Source organism: Leopardus geoffroyi, chromosome D4, assembly GCF_018350155.1.
Source record: "Leopardus geoffroyi isolate Oge1 chromosome D4, O.geoffroyi_Oge1_pat1.0, whole genome shotgun sequence".
Taxonomy (NCBI): domain Eukaryota; kingdom Metazoa; phylum Chordata; class Mammalia; order Carnivora; family Felidae; genus Leopardus; species Leopardus geoffroyi.
In genome coordinates this window covers 7443024-7466160 of record NC_059342.1, presented here as the reverse complement: position 1 = coordinate 7466160, position 23137 = coordinate 7443024, and the positions used below count along the sequence as shown (strand labels likewise).

Genomic DNA, 23137 nt, shown 5'->3' with positions numbered 1-23137 from the left:
AGAGGGAAAAGAGACAGAGGGGAAGGGGCGGGGGGGGGGGGGGGGAAGGAGAGCAAGGAGGAACGGACCCCCACGACTGTGAGACACGTCAGCAGATTCCGTCCCCCGGGAAGAGGAACAGAGGTCTGAGAGTCCAATTCCTTTCCAAAATCACAGTTACAGCAGGGCCAGGATGAAGAGGCAAAAACTCCAGATTGTGTGTCTCAAGAAAGGCTACTTAAGGAAGATGAACTCAATCATTTCAAGCACAGAAATGGACTTTAGGCATTGCACGGTATTTTGATTTTAGGTTCCCTATCATATCAACCTTGAGAGATAACAAAGATTTGTCCGCAGGGGTGATTGCCCCTTCGTATTCGATTCTCTCCCACAGAGACTGACACACAGCCCTTACTGGAGCCACATATTCCGGCACCAGAGGAGGCACTGTGGTGAAATGCTGTGTAATTCGTACCTGAAAGCGTGTCTTCCCCGACACGTGGTAAAGTCTGGAAATGATAACTTCTATCATCTCCCTAATGGGAGATACTTCTACCGTCTCCCTAAACTTCAACTGTTGCATTATGCAGTCAGTAGGTACTTCATCGATATCTGGGTGGACATGTGGATGCATGGACAGACAAAACAGAGGAGAAAGCAGCCTGGGGACACTGCCACACATACACCGAAAATGAGCAGCTCAGAGAGATGTACACAGCACGTCTCACTTCTCCAGCCATGACAGGACCCTCCCCAGGAGTTGCCGGATTTACATACAAGGCCTTAGTCACTAAGGCCCCCAAATCTCAAACTGGGCACTAATTTCACTCGTGCTATGAGACAGCAGGTATTAAACCATTCTTCCCAATTAAGATGATATTATGACACATTCTTAGTTTTTATATGCATTCCCCTACAAAGCTCAAATCCAAAGAGTTGCTTGAGTGAGTATATGTGTGTATGTGTGTGTGTGTGTGTGCGCGCGCGCATGTGTTCAGGAAGGGAAGGGAAAACACTCGTGGGGTGTGATTATACCATAAGAAGGGGGGAAAAAAAAGTAACTTGAGACCTGGTATCTGAAGGAGGTATATTCAGGTTGGCAGCATTCATTGCCCTCTGTAAGCTAGGACTGATCTGGTTGCATGCTGTAGAGACCTGGCTTGCTGGAGGTGAACTGGGTCCCAGTCGCTGAACCATCATGGGACTGCTGGTGACCACTAGATTGTTGCAGCTGCCTTTTCCAATGGACTTGCACTGAGGCCCAAAGCCAAGAGCCCCTAAAAACAAATGAATCAGGTTAGCTTTCATGTCCCTTACATCAGAAATCAGTCAATACACACACGTGCACACTTACGTCGGGACTCCTCCTTCAAGCCAGTCCTCGGATCCTCTTTTTGTTCATTTTTAGGATTAGTGATACCAAAAGCATTCTGTAGTTCCAATTAAAAAGCCATTGCTGCAATAAAAACCCTACAATAAAAATCACCATTGATACAAAGTGTGCTTACATTTCGCTCCTTCTACATAGAAGTACCCAGTTATTCAGAACCATATTCTATCATGTCCTTCCCTAAAGGGTTAAGGTGGTAAGTAGACGGGATTACTTGCATCTAGAAGTTTCTTCTAGAATAGCCCATGTTTTGGATCACCCAGCAAGGAAAGTGGACACTACTGAACAAAACACATTTAACTGGTTTACTTCTTTCCAATTCCGGCCTTCTATGACACCTCTTTTAAGGGAGATAGTCTGGCCATGTCTTTCCAGTTCTGATTTCTCCTCTTCATCCCAATACATTGTCATCGGACACATTCCCAATTAAAAAAAAATCGGGATGAAAGAGTAGTAAACAAAACACTCATTCTACAAACAGGACGGTAACCAAGTCCAACATAGACTTCTCATTTCATTAGTAACAATCTCCAAACGCAGTAAAATTTGGTACGTACCCCAAGGAGAAAGGGAAAAAAAAGAAACCCACAAAAATCTGTGTCATGATGGAAAAGTGAAAAGCATCAAGAGAAAGTCGAACACCGCCGTGAGTCACTTATAAAAAAAAAATAATCGTGGTTGGATCATTCTAGACATTCTTTTCACATGGATGTACTTTTTCAAACATTCTTTGCAAACTACCTGGTCAAGTCTCAGTGACTATACACTCTGTTCCCATTTCAGGCAAAAATAAATATGATGTCAGATTTTAACAAATTAGGCTCTAAAATCTTTTTCACCAAGTTCCCCATATTCCTCATTAATCTATCTGGGATCAAAGTAAGTAGAAAATCATCATGGTAACTTTCCTTAGCCCTGAGGGACATAATTTCCTATTTTGTTTTCCAGAAATTAAATCAACAACCAAAAAATGACTTTGTCATCTTTTGTAACATTCTCTTCTAAGAGCCCACAAAACTAAAAACTAAAGGATAAACAAGAACTCGGAGCAATGACCATACTCTCATCAATGAAACCACATCTCAAAAATGCTGAGAGAGTCACAATGTTTTTAGCTGGCAGGAGCCTGCTTTTGAGTCCAGCCCTCTGAGAAATCTCAGTGGTAATTCACTTGCCCAAGGCCACACAGGGATTTCATGACAGAGCAGAAATGGATTCCACTCTGGTGTATTTTCATGGCACCTGTAAGCTTAAGTTTAGATACTGGATGCTTAGTTTCCTCCTTGGATACTTGCCAAGACCATTAGCTCCAACAGAAATTTCTCTAATTTTTTTTTTCTCTCTACTCACCCACTGCTGCTTATACCTGATGTATCTTCTCGTGCCTTGAAAGACCTATCACAGATAGTCTCTCTTCTCTCATAAACTCATACAACACTGTGCCCTCAGGTCCCCATCTTGACACCAAAAGCAGTGGATGTGTTCTCGTGCAATGATCGTAAACTTAGTATTTTTGCAATTTCCAACAAGCTACATGCCATTTGCTTTTCAAACTCTTTTCACCTTGCAAAGTGGCAATGTGATGGTTCGTGGCCTAGCCCGGTGTGTAAGACACTTGAAATGGCTCCCCAGGTTCCATCACTATAGCCACTGCTACTAAAAGCAACATCAGATGTCAGGTATTCAGTCAAATTCAATGTCACACATCGTCTGATTCCTTCTCCATAAAAAGGTACTAATACCTACCTTTAAAACAAAGACATATTAGCAGCTGGAACAGCACAACCAAAGAAATACTACCTGAAGACAAAGCATATTGATACTTTCTTTCATCAAAGCTAAGAGGCCATATTTTGTAAGGCACAGTATTCTTTTATATGAGGTAAGAACACGCTGCCGGAGAAACTAGTGTCGAGGTTTCAGAGACACTCTGATGTGGAAATACGCGTACCTTAGAATCAATAAATACGAACATGATCGGGAGCACCTTTCCATTTTCACTGCCTCAACTCAGAGGTCACCTCCTCCCCCCTCCCCTCCCCCACTGCCAGCTGGGCAGATGCGACCAGTGCTTTTCCTTCCCCCACCACCTCTCACAACACATCTGCCTCAGCACCTTTCAGGAACTGTAATGTTTACGTGCCTGTCACCTCCTCCTCTTTTATACCTTATGGCTCTCTAAAGACCTTGGCTGAGGCAGTTCTGCTTCCGTGGCACCTAGCGAGAGGGCCCGACGACAGTACCCACCGAAGTGTGTCACCGAAATTAAGAAGGAATGAATGAATGTGGACACAGAGAACAGGTTAGTGGTTCCGGGGGAGGGGTGGTGAAGGGACCTACAGTTCCACTGACAAAATAAGTAAGTCATGGGCATGTCCTGTACAGTGTGGTGACTATGGGTAATAATACTGTGTCGCGTATTTGAAAGCTGTTAAGGGAGTCGACCTTAAAAGCCCTCATCACAAGAAAGAAAGAAAGAAAGAAAGAAAGAAAGAAAGAAAGAAAGAAAGAAAGAAAGGAAGGAAGGAAGGAAGGAAGGAAGGAAGGAAGGAAGGAAGGAAGGAAAAGGAAGGAAGGAAGGAAAGAAGAAGGAAGGGAAAAGAAGGAAGGAAGAAAGAGAAATGAAGGAAGGAAGGAAGGAAGGAAGGAAGGAAGAAAGAAAGAAAGAAAAAGAAAGAAAGAAAGAAAGAAAGAAAGAAAGAAAGAAAGAAAGAGAAAGAAAGAAAGAAAGACAGAAACGAAGGAAGGAAGGAAGGAAGGAAGAGAAAGGAAGGAAGGAAGGAAGAAAAGGAAGTAAGGAAGGAAGAAAAAGAAAGGAAGGAAGGAAGGAAAAAGAAGGAAGGAAGAAAGAGAAACAAAGGAAGGAATGAAGAAAAAGAAAGAAAGAAAGAAAGAAAGAAAGAAAGAGAAAGAAAGAAAGAAAGAAAAGAAAGAAAGAAAGAAAAAGAGAAATGAAGGAAGGAAGGAAGAAAGAGAAAGGAAGGAAGGAAGGAAGGAAGGAAGGAAGGAAGGAAGAAAAAGAAAGAAAGAAAGAAAGAAAAAGAGAAATGAAAGAAGGAAGGAAGGAAGGAAGAAAAGAAGGAAGGAAGGAAGGAAGGAAGGAAGGAAGGAAGGAAGGAAGGAAGGAAGGAAAGAAAGAAGGAAGGAAGGAAGGAAGGAAGAAAGAGAAAGGAAGGAAGGAAGGAAGGAAGGAAGGAAGGAAGGAAGGAAAGAAAGAAGGAAGGAAGGAAGGAAGGAAGGAAGGAAGGAAGAGAAAGGAAGGAAGGAAGGAAGGAAGGAAGGAAGGAAGGAAGGAAAGAAAGAAGGAAGGAAGGAAGGAAGGAAGGAAGGAAGGAAGGAAGAGAAAGGAAGGAAGGAAGGAAGGAAGGAAGGAAGGAAGGAAGGAAGGAAGGAAGGAAGGATGGATGTGTGTAAGTACGTGTGGATGGTAACCGGGCTTCCTGGGGGGATCATTTCACGGTGCGTGTAAATACAGAGTCCCCGTGTGGCACGCCTGAAACCAATATGGCGTCACATGGCAGTTACACCTCAATGAACAAAAATTTTGATGAATGAATGAAAAATAAAAGACAGTTGCACATGAATATTAAAGAGTCACACATTATTTCCGCTGAATCCCTCCTGGTTTTCAAAAACAAACTCCAACTAAGTCCCCCTTGATGCTTCTCCACAGCACTGCCGACTAGGTCTGAGCCAAAGACGAAGCCGGTGGGAATAATTAGAAACCCGTCCTCCAGGGCAACAACTGCCTCTGTAACCCTCCGCCCTAGCTTCGCACAGTCAGACCATCTCCTCGCTCTGTCACACAGAGACATGAACCCTCCCTTCCCCAGTGTCGCCTCATTGTTACTACACCACTTCCTCCTCCCAAACTCCCTGGCCACCTTGAATCTCATCTAACCACAGAGGAATGGCAGCGTCTGAAAGCACGAGGATGAACAGTAAATGTATGGGAAACAGGCCACGATTGTGGCGCAGCCGTGAGAACGTTCTGGAAAATGGTACTGTCCCTCTCACGAGGGAAGGCAGACGATACTTTGACCAAGGTCCACAGTGCTCAATGCAACCATCCAACTCTAATGTTGTTTTCATGGTGCCAGACAGAAGGAGCACCCCCAGACCGCTCAGAAGCACGCTGTGCTCTGGAGGCAGCCTGACTTGGGGTGGCCCGCCTCCACCCCCGGTGGTCATGTGACTCGGGCAATTACTGCAGCGTTTGTAGGCCTTGTCCCTATCCTCTCATCTGTAAATGGGAAGAGCAATAGCACTACCTCACAGGATTGCTGTGCATCTAGCACTGATCACACACGTAAAGGACCCCGCACATTTTCTGGCACGTAGTAGGTAGTCGGTGGATGTCAGGTGTCAGTGTAGTCCCTGCTGCTATTATTATTCATGCCTCATACTGCTTTTTTGTTCCGTTCTCTTTCTTGAAGAAGAAAACACTTTCTTATAATTCCTTGCGCAAAACAAGATAGTAAATGATGCTATTTAATTCTCTACCCACTTCCAATATTCTCTCTGCTTTGAGGCCAGAGCCAACTTTTTAAAAACCAGGTGTCATCGCAGATAGAAGAGAAGCTTGCATTTGGCCAAGTCTGAATGTTCCTTGGCTTGTCACTCCCTGAAAACAAACCACACAACTTTTCTGTCTCCCAGATGTGCCAACTACTTGTGTGCTGGTTTTCGTTTTGAAATACCGCTTATTTTTAGAGACTGCATGATGTTTTTTAAAAACGTGTTTACGACTCAAGGAAGGATCCGAGGAGATGGCATTCTGAGTACTACATACGTTCTAGCCAAAATCACTGCGTGCTGGTGAGGAGTGCAAAAGTACTGCATTTTTGAGTCTCAGAACCGAGAAGTAATCTTCGCAGGGGCATGTTTTTAATTAACGTCTTCGTTAGTTAAAAGGGTTCTCTTGAAGTCCAACAGTGGATGGTGTCACCATTCTCCCTGCTGAGGCTACGCCCCTCAGAATGATTGATGTTTACCCACTGGTTCCTCTAGAAATGACAGAGATATGGAGGGGGGACAGAAACGGCATATATGTGGGAGGGCCTTAGGGAGAGGTACCCAAAGTTTGTGGTTGTTATTATTCCTTTAACTGAACCTTACTGAATGCCTAAGCCAGGGAGCCCCTGGAGACAGATGGACAGGGTCTTGGCCTCCATGAAGCCCTTATTCTGGCTACAGAGATGAATACCAAACCAACTATCCATTACAAAAGTGGCAATCCCTGCTTCTAGACTGGGTCGTATGAAATGGCTTTCTCTACAGGTCAAATATGACCAAATAAAAACAATTTCTATATGGTTCAACCTAACACAAACGCAGGTTGTTATGGAAACAGAAAAATAATACACATCGGGATTTGAGTCCTGTCTCCCCAACGCACTGGCTGTGACACTGGGCAAGGGCTCTAATGTCTCTGTGCCTTGATGTCCTATTCCCTAAAATGGGGACAGTGAAACGATAAGTATCTATTAATATATGCCTTTCCATCTTTGAGGACCAGGATTTCCTTCCCATCCTTTCACTTTAAAACATTTCAGAACTATAGAAAAATTGCAAGAACAGTACAATGAAGTCTATCTGTTTTGTCTCTTGATAAACTGTATTTACCGCTTTATCCATCCAGCTCTCTATCTCTATATAAGATTACTGTTATTACTATTAATCTGTTGAACCATTTAAAAATAGTAGAGATTTTTGTCCTTCACCCCTAAATACATAAAACCATAGAATAATCATCAAATTCAAGACATTTGGCAAGGACATATTAGCATGAAATATACCACTTATATTCAAATATTACCAATTATCCCAATAATACCCTTCAGAGCAGTTGTTTCCCAATCTAGGATCATGCATTTCAAGGAAAGGTTTTGAGACTCATGCTGAGGTAGGTTAGTAAATCACTGCATATCAGGGCACTGAAGGAAGATGAAAAAGTAGAAAAATGGAGGGAAAAAAAAAACAAGTACAAATTAACAGCACGTAAGCACTACAGTGAGTACGGTTAGCACACCAGCTCCACCATGGACTGCCTGTGTGACCTTAGACAACCTACTTAACCTCTCTGTGCCTCACTGTCCTGATCTCTAAAACGGGACTAATACAAGTACACACCTCACCGAGTTGTTTTGAGGATTAAAATATCTACGACAGGTCGTATATTTAGGGCTTGGCACTTAATAAATACATTGTAAGTGTTAATTATATTTTATTCAAGGGCTTCCCTCATACCTTTCTGAAATTGTTTTTAACACCTCTTCTCTCCGGAGTGACAAAGACTACAGGCTGGCACCCCCCTTTCCAAGACCTTCTCAACACACAGTAGACTTCTCCCCCTGTGGATGGGCCCCGGCTTCAGGGCTCCCTCTTTCGTTCATATTCCACCTGAAGACTGGAAATTAAAAAAGTCTGCATACTAAGCACACTCCACTTGCCATGTAGTATAGTAACAACTTAGCGCTTGTATGTGTGTAGCGTGTGACTCTGAATACGTCGAGGCATGGGTAAATGGCCAACACCACCAAATGATGAGAATCGGAAGGACATAACTGGCTTTTCTACCCAGGGCAAAGCATCTAAGCATCTCAAGCTAGCAAATGTGACAAATGCTCAAAACTGCACAAAACCCTATGGACGGTAAGGAATACTGGACATGGCGTCCTGCCTCCACGGAGCTTACAATCTGTCGAGACAAGACATACTCGCCTGGGAACAATCAGATAATGAGACTGGACTGTACAGGATTAAGCAGGAAGCTGAATTTCAGAGATGGGGGTTCAGAGGCGGGAGAGATCTCTGTGTTCCAGACAATTCATCGATGAAGAAGAATGTTAACCACAAAGGCATTTCCCAGAGTTCTTCAGGAAGTCGAAGGGTATTCAATGGCAACAAATATGGCAAGGTCACGGAGAGATCCATAGTCAAGTAGCTTTGGGAAACCCAATGTAACAAAGTTAAATGTATCTTTCTATTACAGAGCCTTTACCCTTAGAGCTTTCAAAAATGCACATGCATATAATAACACTCCCAGCGGAGCAAATAAAAGGAAGGACGAGCACACGGACGAGAAGGAGATGCCTGAGTGTAGTCATGGAAACAGCAGGAGCAGGCAAGGCGTGTGCTGGGGCGAAAGGAAGAGGAGTCAGGGCTGCCTGTAGGAGGAGGCTCTGTCTGACCAGGAGAACGGGAGGAGACAGACTCAGGACTGCTTTGTCGTCCTGGAGAACTTGCTCTAACAACCTGCCAGTAGGTATTCATCAACGGCTCCAAACCCAGCTGCGAATCAGTGTTTCCAGATTCACAGGCTCCCCCTGTGAATTACTGCAGACTCACAGGTTCCCCCTCCCACCAACAAGGTCAGAAGCTACTGGTGCAACGGGCCAGCCGCCAGCCACCTGGACCCTGTGCCATGGTGGTGGTGGTGCGCCCGCTGAAAGCCAGCCCTGCCCAAGAATAATCGGGAGGCCTCGGGGACAAAGCTGGAGGTGCATGTGAACCAGAAGCCGCCCGCAGGCTGGTCAAGGACAGAAATAAGGAGGTGCCGCTCATGGAAGCAAGAATAAGGTGGAGGGTTTCATAATTGGTTGACAAAGATCCAGGAGATGGAATTTAAAAGGGAGGGGGGAATCACATAAAGACTGGTTTGGGGGAACTCCACTGCAAAGTGAGGTACTTCATCCCAGCCAGTAAATGGGCCAAACCTGAATCCAGAGTAATGAAGGTTCCCACGAGGGCGTGCACTTCTCCCACTACTTTGCCCTCAGGAGCGCAGCCGGTATCTACCAAGTTTACCCCACAAAGAATACAACTTTCACACCAACACTCTTTGTCAGCATTCTGGAATGTTGGCCCCCTAGTACAGAATCACCAGCATTACTCACTGCATTTGATCCCTGCATTAAACGGGATCGTATTTATTATACCCCGAGAGATTAAAAAATATCATATTCCTTTCTGCACCACTCAGGGGCCCAGATTCCTAGCCATGAAGCCTCAGTCTTGCTCCCCACCACCAGGCACTGCTGCTAAGATGTTAATAATACACAGCTCTGAACCACGTCACAACGATGTAAAGATACATTAAACAACATTCCCGAAGTGTATATGCTCAAGTCCCATCAGTCAGCTATTGTACATCAATTATCAACTAATTAGTACAGAGTGCTTATGCTGACCCTTCTGTTCTCCCTTGTAATGATTTGCCAAGTTAACTGAGAGCTGCTATGCTCCGTAGAGACTCTGACTTTAGCAAGAGTGTTAAACAAAGTTCACCAACAATTAGCCTAGAAAACCAAAGAGGAACTGTAAGCACATTTTACTGCTTTTCCCTCGACAAATTTTCTAACAATCCCACGGGAAGAAAGGAGATATATTTGTTAAATAAGCAAATGATTACTCTGAAATATGGTAATACCAGTGCAGGCATGTTTAGGAATGTACTGCTCGGTGATCACGTATTTATTTCCCGTGTCCCTGCACCGTGCTACGGTGTATACGCCAGGGAGGGCGGGTCCACCGATGGTTCTTGCTTACAATCTAATGTAACGGGCTTAAACCATGGGAGTAATCTTTAAAAATAAAGGAGTTCAAGACGAAATAATTACACTGGCTCTATGAGGAGAGGGCTTCCATAAATAGTAAGAAAGGCTGGGAGCAAAGAGGGGAGGGCGCAGACTCTAATGGGAGAAAACTGCCTCTGTCCCGCCTCGAGCAGGTCACATTTATTAACCGCCACCTGTGGGCTTGGGGCCTTGCCGTACGAATGGAGCCCTAGTGTTGGGTTAGGCCTCAAAGAGCATCTGACCAGCTGGAGAGAACTGTAACCCATGCAGGAAACGATCAGGAAACACCCAGTCTTAAACTCAGTTGCCATCATGCTGAGCGCATAAAGTGTCCAAACAAGAAAAACATCTGCATAAACTGGAGGGGGCTTGGTGGAAGGGGTAAGGCTGGGTCTCAGCCTCTTGATGCTGGAGGGGAGAGGGCAGCACAAAGAGTGGGCGGGCCACAGCGAGGAGGGAAAGTGGTGTGGAAGCAGCATGGTGAAGCAGAAAAGAATGGGAATACTGGGGCCAGCCGTGTGACCTTGGGCAAGTTCCTTAAACTCTCTGTGCCTCTGTCTCCTAATCGGGAAAGTGGGGATGGTAAGTGTACCTATCTTCACGAGGCTGTTTGGAGAACTAATAAGTCAATGGGTGTAAAACACTTAGAATAGTGCCCAGCGCACAGAAAGTACTCTATAAGCCACAGGGATTCACATTCTGATTAAAGATGTTCAGCTTATATGGGACCCCCTCGAGAAAGCTATAGTGTTTGGGCACACCTGTGATGTGCTGAGGAACTACGAAGGGGACAGTCTAACTATTTATAGCACATATGGAAACAGGGCAAAGGCTGAAGACAGGAAGCCAAGCTAGGACACTCTGGCCACGATCTCAGGATGCAGTGATGAGGCTTGGGACAGGTCGGGCAGAAGCAAACACAGAGTAACCTCAAATGACCTTAGAAAGAAAGCAGAAAAGAAGGTTCTTGAAGGGCCTATAAGAAGTACTAGATTACAAAGTCTTCTCCAAAAATCAAGGCCATGTTTTCCCTGAGCTGCCATATGCACCCCACTCCCCGACAGCCCCAAGTCAACCGGAAGCAACGATGGAAGGAGAAAAGGAGAGCAGCCCACTGGCGAGACCCCTCCCCGTATGGACCAGTGACTGGGGCCCCTCTGTCAGAGAGCAGGTGCCCCACATGTATTTGTTGGGCGAATGAATACAGAAAAAAAACCTTTAGGGCAACCCATAAGGCAGGGCGAGTTCAAACCACAAATGTAGTTGAGAAGTCCCCACTTAAATGTATCATAAATGGAAGAAAGACAATAATCCCTGGTGAACACAACTGTTGGAGACACTGGTCTCCAAAGTACTGAACAGCTGGGAACATTACTAGTTTGCCTCCCTTTCTCCACACTCCCTACACACACACACACACACACACACACACACACACACACACACACACACACTCAACATGAAAGGAGCGTAGTCTAAATCACTCAATACAAATCAATAGAATTTTTTTTTCAGCATCTAAGAGCTGGTTCAGAGGCAAAATCCCATTCAATCCTTCGTATTAGAGATAGCTTCTTAGTTCTAAAAGGCAAGTCTAACACAGTCATCATTAAGAGCTGCCAGGCTCTCTCTGTTTTCCCTCAAACCATAATTCCTCAGAACTGTCCGAAGAGACACATACTCTACCATAAATATTTTCTGTTACATATGCTACATGGGCTGGCAAGTCCAGATGGGATGCCCAGAAGCATCAGACCCAGAGAAGAGGCAATGATTATGGAGATTACACTTTCCTACATTAAAAATTCAGTCACCCATCTTCTAAGAACCAGACAGCACCCAGCTTCCTACACCCAGAGGTCCCCAGGGCTGAGAGACTGCCTCTAGGCCATAGCCTCTGGACACTGTGCTCCAAAAAAAGCCCATGAGCAGTCCAGGTATATGGCAAGAAGATGTGCTGAGCTATGATTTATCACTTGTGTTCCTTTGTCCCAGAGGGGTTATGGTAACACAGCTAAAAGTAGATGCTGTTCGATTCCATCCTCTCTCCTAGTCCTGTGTAGAACCGTAACCCCACTGAGATACCCAGGTGCTCTGAGGAGGAAGCCAGGAGAAGGGGAGAGTGCCCAAAGTCAAGGAAGGCAGTGGGGGTGGGGCTCATGGCTGCATGACAAACCTACAAAGACCAGACTCTGCATCTGGGACTCCGGCCCCTGCAGTTGCCTGTGGCCGAGCAATGCACAGACCAACACACTTCTGGAGACCCTATGGGCCTGGTCAGTGGGCACCTCAGCAAGAATCTGTGGACCACGAACCAGGAAAGCTCTTGGAATGTTCTGCTCTGTACAAAGATCCTGGGATCTTGCTTCACCCCAGCAAGATAGTAGGCATCCCCAGGCAACGATGACTGACTAAAGTTCCTATTCACCAACAAGATGGGGTCTTGGACTCTGATTTGTTTTGATTTAAAGGAGATAGCTCAAAAAACCATTTCTTGTACATGCATTGGTGAAATAAATTATGAAGGTATCGGGGCGCCTGGGTGGCGCAGTCGGTTAAGCGTCCGACTTCAGCCAGGTCACGATCTCGCGGTCCGTGAGTTCGAGCCCCGCGTCAGGCTCTGGGCTGATGGCTCAGAGCCTGGAGCCTGTTTCCGATTCTGTGTCTCCCTCTCTCTCTGCCCCTCCCCCGTTCATGCTCTGTCTCTCTCTGTCCCAAAAATAAATAAACATTGAAAAAAAATTTAAAAAAAAATTATGAAGGTATCTCTAAAATATTTTCAGTAAGGATGACTGTTCAGACACTAATCTTAGCAAGACCATTCTAACTCTAAATTATCAAAATACAGTCCATATAATTTGCTTCCAAATAAACTTACCCCATGTAAGTACATAAAGTCACGTGGCACTTAGAGATAGGCAGGTTTCAGAGTCATAGAACTTTGAGAAATCAAATTAGGTTTTAAGACTGAGGAATTAGCGAGAAAATAAATCACCTCTGCCAAATTTCACAGGATATCCCTTCTCTTTCTTCTTATAGCTGTTAAATACTAGTCAACCAAATGTACTCTCCTAGGTATTCATCTTGAAATGATGGATATATCCAGAAAAAAAATAATAAAAGGAATTCATATCTTTTCTTTGGTCTTCTTCCATCCAGCACACCAAGCTCTCTGTGGTGAACCACCTCAAGGTTCAGAAGAGATTCTGCTCCCCGTTCAGAATTCTAGGACCAAGGAAATGGACAACTTCTTCCCTCCTTGTTTCAACACAGTGGGAGCCTTTGTTTGCAAAGACTTTCCCACTACCTTCTTTCAAAAATGTGTCAGTCAGAGCGATCTGGGGGAGGGTGCAAAAACATGGCGGCTGGGATGGTTGCTGTTACACCTCAGGTGAGGTGTCAGAGGGATGAAGATTGAGAAATCTTGCATGAACACTGGCTGTTCTGTCATGGGACACCAGCGGCGCGGGGAATGGTGGTAACACCTCCGTCCAGAGGAGGAAAGAACCGAGTCAGAAGGAAATTTGTAAAGAAGACATATAATTCAGCTGGACTGATTTGTTTTTTGACACGTAGCCTTGAAAAGAACAATTCTACCTCAGATTCTTGGCAACTGCACACTGATTTTTTGATAAGTTTTAACATGCATTTCACTAAATGCGTGAAGGGAGAGTGAGGGAGAGAAAGGCCAGGTATCCAAAGACAGGGAGGCTTGTCAGATTTCTCTTTTCTGTGTCATTTTTGTGTAGTCGGTCAAATGAAAATTCAAAACCATATAATTAGATGGTTGTTTATACATGATTAAGCATGAGCTCACTGGACTTTACATGCCAAAAAGTCAGAGATGTGGTTAAGGGCAAGAAGGAACTATTAATAAAAGGAAATAAAGCTGTAATACATTTTTCACTTATGAATAAAAATAATTCAAAGGTCTCTAGATGGAAAAAGAAAGAAAAAAATCAACCATGAGTAGGGGCAAGAAACCAGATAATTTTGTAAATGGCTAGAATTCATGTGATGTAAAACATAAGCCGCTGGTAGGAAAAAGCTTTTCCTCCTCTATGAGTCTAATCCGATTTTTGTTTCTTGTAAACATAACTCACAATGAGAACATGACAAAACTTACCTGTATTATATTTCTTTAGAATTGTTCTGGGAAATAGTTAAGCAAGGAGATGCCATGCGCTCAAAAGAGTTACTTGTTCTCTTCATGACCGTCCCCACCAGTAATTCTCCCCAGAGAAACCAAAAGCTGTCTGCTTCCTTCAAAAAGGCAAGCGTCCTTCCATTTATCACAGATGCAGAATTTTTCTTCCCCAAATGAAGTGACCCCAACAAGAGCAGGGTTTAGCTGCCCATAAACTTCACACGCGGGAAGAGATCCCCCAGAGAATCTGTGATCTTAGCTTGGGGCTCTCAAAGGTGGTGAATCACCTGCTCCCAGAGAGATCAAACACCAAGCTCTGGATGAGGTCAGTGCGCAAGCCTTTTAGAAGACACAGGAATGGAGTGATCCAGGATCAGCCGACTTCTTCCCCCTTAGGTAAGGTGTTTGAGCCATTACTATCACCCTCTCCCTGCGGTGAAAATACACCAATACAGGTCATCCCTGGAGGCCACCTAGGCAAATGCAAAACCCTGACATGGTTGGACAGTGGGTCCTATTGCTGCCCTACAACCACACCAACTCTTTGGGTTGACAATGACTGGTACCTTCACACACGAATGCTGTGACATACACAAGAGCCGACCGATCAGAACGAGCAAAGCCCACAGGAAACCCAACGTACCGTCCTTAAGACGGAGACTGAAACGAATCTACTAACATTCAAAAAGCCCACAATGCCTAAGAAGCATTGACTTTTACAGCCTCTGAGAGCAAGGTCTCCAAGTCACTTCAGTTCCCAATCTGTCAGAGGGAACTTCCATCTCTCTCTCTCTCTCCTCCCGCTTCTCCTCCTCTGCACCGCCCCCCACCTCACACACATAATATGAACATCAACCAGCTCTGATTCCCAGACCTATCTTCAATCCTGTATGTACATATCTGCCCGTTGAAATCTGAATGGAATACACTTCATTTAAAGCTATGTGGCAAACTACACAACATAGGAACTCCTTAAAAGTTCATTTCCAAGAAACTAAGATGATCACAGAATATATACCTAAAAAGGCCCAGACGCTTGAGACAACAGCACAATACTCACAACTAATTTGGCCATGTTAACCTAGAGAGCCTTATGTATTACCTATGCGTCTTACTTATGAAATATGGACTCTGCTCTAAAGATACTTTTTAATTATTGACCTAATTTGGTCAAATAAAGTTCTCAACAATATTCACTTCCATGAGCCAGAAATTCATGGCTTTTTGTCTATAACATTGAAGGAAGGGGGAAAATCTTGCTAAAGTAATATACGCTGATGATTTGAAATAGTTTAATATCTACCATAGTTCCAGATAAGAAATGTGACGATTTATTTCTAAACAATGTGTGGCATGTAACTCAAAACCGCTTTTCATCAATAATTAATATTAATAATTAACAAGTATAAACAACAAAAATACCTCTTGGAAATGTTTCAACCCGGCCCTTTCCTCATTCCACAGCCTGCCTACTGCCCCCCTTCACCCTCTACGTGGGGTTAATGACTAAACTTCCCTCCTCTCTGACATGCAACACTACCCAGCAGCAATCTTCCCAAGAATGTGTGCACAAATGCACAGGACCGAAAAGAATCAAAGTCTTATCAAAGTCACCTGAATCTGGCAAACACATTTCTAAATTAGCATCTGCGGTTACAATCCACTCAACAGCGAATTAGGTTTTCCTCCAGGACAGAAATCCACCCCAAACATCTACGCTCCTGCTTACAGATGGAATGTTTTACGCCTTTAATCCAGGGATTAGCCTAGTAATAAAAATTAAACACTCCTCTAGATAAACATAGCGGAAGGAGACCATAATGCAAAAAAACTGCCCATTTAAAAAGAGGCCAGAGCCACCGTACCAGGAATTTACTTGGCAGTCATTCTGAAGAGCAGTCAGTTGGACTGTTTAAAACGACATGGTTGTCCTTTCTACATCTTGATGGTTTTGCAGAAAAGCGTCTTCAGAGTCAAACACATCTCTTATACCAAAGGTGTTTTCACCATCTGCCTCTTCAACCTTTCCGGCCACCTGCCCTAGCACTTGGCATTTAAATTTGTCAGTCCCCTGAAATTCCTCTCCTCCGGCCACTCCTTCCCTCGCCGAACTAAACACTAGCCAGGTCGTATCCCGAGTTCCTGAAGTTCAGCGTCACGCCGTGTTGTAATTTCTTGCAGCACATACAGATTCGACCAGCCCTGACCCCCTTCCTCCACATACCTCCAGCCTCCAGCCTCCATTCCAGACGTGACCATTATTCCTCCTGGAAAGTGCTCAGAACCCCTGGCAAATCACCTCCTGCTTCAGCTAAGTTGTTCATGTTCCCAGGCTGTTTGGTCACTGACATTCGGAAGGGCTGGAAGCAAGAGGCCCTCCCCACTAGGGAGTTCCCAGACCACAGGCAGCGTCTGTCTGTGTAAAGGTGCAGGGATAAAGGTGTTTACATCTTTTTCTTGGCTGGGGACCTCAGACAGCTGTGCGGTGTATTTCACATAACACTTACAGGGCTACCTGCTCCCTGGCTTCACAATGTCCTGGCAGGCACACTCAGGGACAGCTAGGACCTTTAGCAAAGGCTGGTGTGCCCAGAGAAAAGCATCTGACACATGCAGCCTAAGAAAGTATGTCTCAGGGCGCCTGGGTGGCTGAGTCAGTTAAGTGTCCAACTTCAGCTCAGGTCATGATCTCGCAGTCTGTGAGTTCGAGCCCTGCGTCAGGCTCTTTGCTGACAGTTCAGAGCCTGGAGCCTGCTTGGGATTCTGTGTCTCCCTCTCATTCTGCCCCTCCCCTCCGCCCCCCCCCCCCACCTCTCTCTCAAAAATAAACATTAAAAAAAAAATTTTTTTTAAGTAAAAAAAAAAAGAAACAATGTCTCCCTTCAAGTGGAAACGCTGGTGAAGTCAGCCAGCCCTGCGCACAAACAATACTGGGCAGGTCATTAACTTGCGTGTTTCAGACGGCGGCGATGAGCTCACCCACCTTTCTGGAAGTGCTATTTTAGCTGCTGAGTTTATACAAATAAAACCCGTAATTTTCTAATGGCTAAACTAGGAATGTGTTCGAAAATAGCTAACTCGCAGAGAACCCTGCAAAAGCCACACAGGGAACTCACGAAGGTGAGCCTGCGCAGTCTGCTGTTCAAGTTCGCATACATCTTCATAATTGCTACATATGTATTACCTTGACAGTAAGCAACCACAAAGGCGACCCGGGGATTTTTTTTTTTTAAAGTTAGGCGGTTACTGCTGCATTGTGTTTTCTCCCTCTCTTTTTTTCCTTTTGCAAGAGAAAAAGTAAGTTAGTCGTTAACTACACAAAGGAGTTAACATTTAACTTGAACACCGTGAGTGCTTTAGCTCTCGACCCCTACCCCCTTTCTTATTAGAGTGAAAATAGGTTCAGGAAGTCTCTTACTAATTGTCACAGATACTGGATGAGATCTGACTACATCATTTTGCTGGCTGCACTCAGGAGGCCCCGGGGGTCGTTCATCCACAGGCCCCTCCAGGCTGCCCAGAATCCCTGCCCGCCCCCTCCCACCCCACACTCCCATCGGTGACGGCGCTCTATCTCCCCTGTAAATCCTCAGGTAATGTTATTTTTTGCGTCTTCCGTGTTACTGATCACTTCTGCCTTATGTATCAGGTCTGTCGCTCCCCCTACACTGGCGGGTCTATGAGGACAGAGAACATCCCGCCCCTCAGCCCCAGAGTGCCAGGCCTCAGCGCCAGGCCCAGGGCACACGCTCACGAAATGTCCAGGGACAGGGAGTGCCCAGACCACGCCCACACAGTGGGGACCATTTCAGCGGGGGCCTCTCTCCACAGGTGGGTGGGGGAAAGGCGCCTAGGAGAGTGGTGTTTTATTATTTTAAGCGTCCGACTTCAGCCAGGTCACGATCTCGCGGTCCGTGAGTTCGAGCCCCGGGTCGGGCTCTGGGCTGGTGGCTCAGAGCCTGGAGCCTGTTTCCGATTCTGTGTCTCCCTCTCTCTCTGCCCCTCCCCCGTTCATGCTCTGTCTCTCTCTGTCCCAAAAATAAATAAACGTTGAAAAAAAAATTTTTTTTAAATAGGGCGGGTGCTGGGAGGCCCAGACATGGGGTGGCAGAGGGGATGTCTCTGTCCTGCATTCCTAAGCTGTTTCCTCTCTCACTCCCCAACCGACAGGGGACCCCTCACTGCACACACAGCCCGCCCTATGGAGGCTGCGAACCGTCTGACCAACCTGTCACCTCTTCCGTGAAGCCCCCTACGGAAACAGGAGTCTCTCACACTCGTCGCCCCTCTCCCCATCCTTAGCCATCCAGAAGCCCCGCGATGGAGGTGCACAGGCTACCTGGATACCCCCATGGTGATCGTATTTCCTCACCAAGAACTCATGACACTCTTCCTGCGGCTGCTGCTATTACTACTAATTGCTAATAATAATACATGTATGCATTAAAAGCACACGAAAGCTAATGTTAATGGAAAGCCTACTCGGTACTCGGTAGCAGGGAAGGAAGTCTGGCCCTAGGCCTGGATGAACCCATTCACCTCGCAGAACAACGCTCAAGACTACCATCCCATGTCACAGAGGAGGCAAACCGGGAGTTCAGAAAACACAGTGACTCGAGGAAAGTGAGGATTCAAAGCCGGTTAGTCCCACTCCAGAAACACGCAAGGACGTCTAAGGGCTCACACGTTCTTCCCCATCAGCCTTCACACAACGGGACAAGTCCTGCTAAGCGGGGAGGAGAGGGGACAGACGGTCACTGATCCTTCTCCCAACGCGACCACACTCACCCAAACACCTTCGTTTCCACACGTGAGCAAGAGTCAGGAACGACACCTTCAACCGTTCCATGCAGGCTCCACAAAGAGTGCCATGTGTGCAAGCACAAGCAAGTGACATTCTTCTAACCTCCACGGTAGCGGCTGAATGTCTATCATATAACCCTCCTCACTTTCAGGAATTTTCGGGAGATGACGTCAACTTCGTGTGTTTGCTCGTTCATCCGGCGGGTAAACCGTACTAGGTAAGAGCAGGTAACACGCAGATCACAAGAATTACAGCGCACACGGAGGTCTGACAACACGAGGTAAGATCACAAAGCTGTCGGGACACTGAGGGGGAGAAGATGATGATAATGACGGTGGGTGGCATTTAGGAACACAGTGTGAAAACGCTCGTCGGCATAAATCTTACTACAGGAGGGACTCACTCATTCTCTGTTCCTTTAACAGTGTTGGGTGCACACGACTCATCAGGACATAAATTAAGGATATAAACAGGACACGTGTGTGCACACAGGCACACACACGCACCCAGAGAAGCACAAAGATAACCACACCACGTAGCAGGTGCCACGAGAAGTAAATAGGAGGTGGCCTTAAGGGACAAGGTGCTACACCCTTTCTACTAGAAATCAACCAGTGCTTAGAGCAGTACAAGTAACATTAAAGGGGGTCTTTTCTAAAATTCTGCTACGGTAGGGGCGCCTGGTGGCTCAGTCGGTTAAGCGTCTGACTCAATTTCAGCTCAGGTCATGATCTTGAGGTTCGTGGGTTCAAGCCCCTCATTGGGCTCTGCGCTGACAGCATGGAGCCTGCTTGGGATTCTCTTTCTCCCTCTTTCTCTGCCCCTCCCCTGTTAGCTGTCTCTGTCTCTCTGTCCTTCTCTCTCGCAAACATAAATAAAACATTAAAAAATTAAAACTAAATCATGAAATTCTACCTCAGTAACACAAGATCTGATCTTTCAAAACTGCACAGACCTAAAAGCAGAGTCTGATCAGGCATCAACTGTCCCCAGGCATGTGACTGCTCTCTCCTTTCGCTCTGCAGTAAAACCAGTCACAGGAGAAGGAGAGACATGTGGATGTATGGGTGGGTGTGGTCAGTGGTATGGGGAGGAGAGGGTGTAGGCCAGAGTCAAGTCACAAGGCCAGGAAGCCAAGCCTCGTCTGTGGCTAAGCAACTGTGTGAACTTGACCAGACCACTTGGGCTAAACCTCCCTGTCAAGCCTGGCTTGGTGAAATCATAATAAATTATCTAGCCCCTGGTGGGGCATAAACCCGATACTCAGGAAGTGTTACTTTTCTTTCGTATACCTGCAGATCACAATGAAAACCCTTCATCTCTTGTAATCTAAAAGACTAACTGTAAACCAGAATAAATAATGAAATCATTTGAAGGGCATCCTTCATGAGAAAAAAGGCATCCCTGTGCTCACCATGCTTTGAATGCATAGATTTACACGCCAAGAAGGAGTAACAGAAATCACGTTTCCAACCTCCTTTATCATACGGTGGTAAAATTCAAGTCCAGAGATGGAAAGTGACTTTCTCCAGAACACACAGCCAGTTAATGGCTGAATCAGGACAAAATCCCAGTAGTCAGCCGCCCAACTAATTCCCCATTCTACTGTATCCTTCTAGATCCACGGGACTGTCAGTTACAAATGACGCTGAATGGCACCAATGCCTCTGTGGCCATTAAAAATGTCTCTCACCTTCAAATTAGAGTGAAGATGGAAAATGGTAAGTTCCTCCCACACAATGGGCACTGAATGCGGGACAGGAGTGTTGAGGAAGAGATGGGCGGTTGGGGGAGAAGAGGAGTGAGCACAGAAGAAGGGATCGGGAGTGAAGAGGGACACAGAGGCCCCCTACTTTACAACTGTGCCTAAACGGAAGCCCCCCTTCAGCCCAAAAGCTGAATCTGAAAACGCCCCCAGACGGATTTCTCCTTCCCTCTGTCTAGAAGCCTCTTAGGGGAGACAAAAGACACCGCTCTCCCAGATTAGACAAAATCTATGAATGCTCAGGCGGAAAGGGAAACGAGACTGTTTACCTGCAATAGTTTAAAAGACAGGTTCGGTTGGAGTTTTCTTAAATCCCTTCAACCTTAGGTTTTGGCAGAAGCACTTCCAGACCGCAGGTTTCGGGGGATCCCAAGCCTGCTTGTTTATCCGCCAGACGTGAGCCTTCACAGAACCCGGGCTGCTCTGGGACAGCAAGCATCCAGTTAAGGAAGAGGGGCGAAAAATCTAATTCCAACCTATCAAACTCGACAGCATCATCTTACAAAAGATTCCCATCTCAAAGAAAGTCTACAAGCAACGAGTGAGGCTACAAGGCCATGATTACGTCCCGGCATCGTAATAATTGCGGAAGAATTGTCCAATTAGCAATCCCACACTTAGGGAGTTCCATCGCGTTGTGGCCTGTCTTCATCTGTTTTGAGGGAAAATTCTGCCTTCGGGAGTCCGAAATAATGACAGAACTCTTCACTATGTCTGTGAGTTTGGATGGAGTCCCCAGGGTACACGGCAACCTTGCCCGGTAATGCAGCAGAGAAATCACCTGTTCCTGCTTAAACCTGCTCACACCCTCCACAGCCAGGAGAGGCCCTGGCTGATGTCCCGGAGGAAAGGACAACCTCTGGAAGGTGACAGAACCAGGAGCATCTGGGGTTAGGATCCTCAGTCCTTCTTGAGCCAAACTCTTACCTACAGGCCTCGCAAAAAAAAAAAAAAAAAAAAAAAAGAAAAAAGAAAAAAGAAAAAAACGGGTCTAGAAAACATAGAAAACATAGAAACATCATCTAAGGTTCTGTAAAATTCTGTTTCACAAGTATTTATGCGATGCCCAGGGGGCAGAGTTGTGGCCCCGGCAAGAGGACGTGTGGGGGCTGCCGGGACACTGCAGACAAGGGAGGGGGAAGGGACTGGACGAGAACGTTTCTAAAGTCATTGCCAACGCACCGTAGTGGCCCGAGAGGCTTTAAAATCCAGCGTCAGGTTCTCAATGTTTAGAGAAGCTACGAGAATTTTCAACACACTCATCCAAAGGCTGTTGTTGTGTGCGCTGCTCTCCTCTCCTCCACTGTGTGCCATGAGGCAGGTAAACAACCTTTTCTCGGCTTCAGATTTACCGTCACTTAAAGGAAGGCGAGGGATTAAGTAACCTCTCCAGTCCCTTCTAGCTCCAACATTTTCTGAGTAATGCCAGAGTATACTCTCCCCACTTGTTACCAAATTAAATCTCAGGAATTCCATCTACCTATAAGATGCAACAGAATCTGCTAAAAATCCCTACATGTGAAAAGAAAATTAGGTGACAAGTCACAGGTAAACAGGGCAAAAGCAACAGATTTCTTATATACTCTCGATTATGAGGTTTAAAGTGTAAAGAAAAAAATAGGTTAAAAATACCTAGGAATAGCATGTAATATGAAGAAAACTATTTTTTTTCTGAAGACATGAATAAACGTAGACACAGACATGTTCCTAGGTGAGAAAACTAAATAGAGTATGTTGACCCTTCCAAACTATTTCATTATCTTAACGCAGGGTTTCTCAGCTTCTCATTACTGACATGTTATGCCAGATAATTCATGTGTGTGTTTGCTTGTGTGCGTGTTTGGGGGCACCCTGTACATTGTAAGATGGTGAACAGCATCTCTAGCCTCTACCCAGTAGATGCCAGTAGCCCTCCCCCTGGCTGTGGCATCTAAAACTAAAGTCTGTCCAGACATTGCCAAATATCCCTGGTGGACACCACCCTTTGGGTTGGGAGCCACAACTGATGGCAAAGTGCTAAAGGGCTCTTCCTTATTCACCACCTTGACGATGGATTCTCAAGTTCACCTGGAAGAATAAAGTCTCCTCACTGTCCAAAAGGCTTTGGGAAAGAAAAGAAATCTGTTACAGAGCTATGAAAGCGAAAACTGTGTAGTCCGAAAGACTACAGGACTGAAGAGAAGCAGGACAGAAGCAAAAGACCACGACCTCAAATATACAATGACCGTCAGCATATGAGGGCATTACAGACGAGTGGGGGAAAGGAGGTTGTCCAAGTAAACGATAGTGGAGCCAACTATTTATTGTTTGGGGGAAAAATCAAAGCTAACTCCTTATCACACTATGCATGTCCTGATTGTGTACTTACTACATAACAAACAACCCTAAGACTCGGTCTTTAAAACAACGATTTATTATTAGCGCGTACGATTTAGAGCTAAGGTCGACTGGGCTCAGCAGCGGCTTCTCGACT

At 45.6% G+C, this 23137-nt stretch overlaps 1 protein-coding gene across 5 annotated transcripts in view; it reads right to left on the bottom strand.

Annotated features, from left to right (window-relative positions):
* The window catches only part of GLIS3 (GLIS family zinc finger 3), a 448764-nt gene that overhangs the window by 300656 nt on the left and 124971 nt on the right, over positions 1-23137 (bottom strand). For 4 of the 5 annotated variants that reach the window (XM_045468649.1, XM_045468646.1, XM_045468645.1 and 1 more), the window contains exon 2: positions 1049-1256. In XM_045468649.1, coding sequence (XP_045324605.1) covers positions 1049-1256 — 208 coding nt within the window. Of the gene's footprint in view, positions 1-1048; positions 1257-16319; positions 16614-23137 lie in introns of those variants that run through there. The other variant, XM_045468650.1, reaches the window with a different exon arrangement.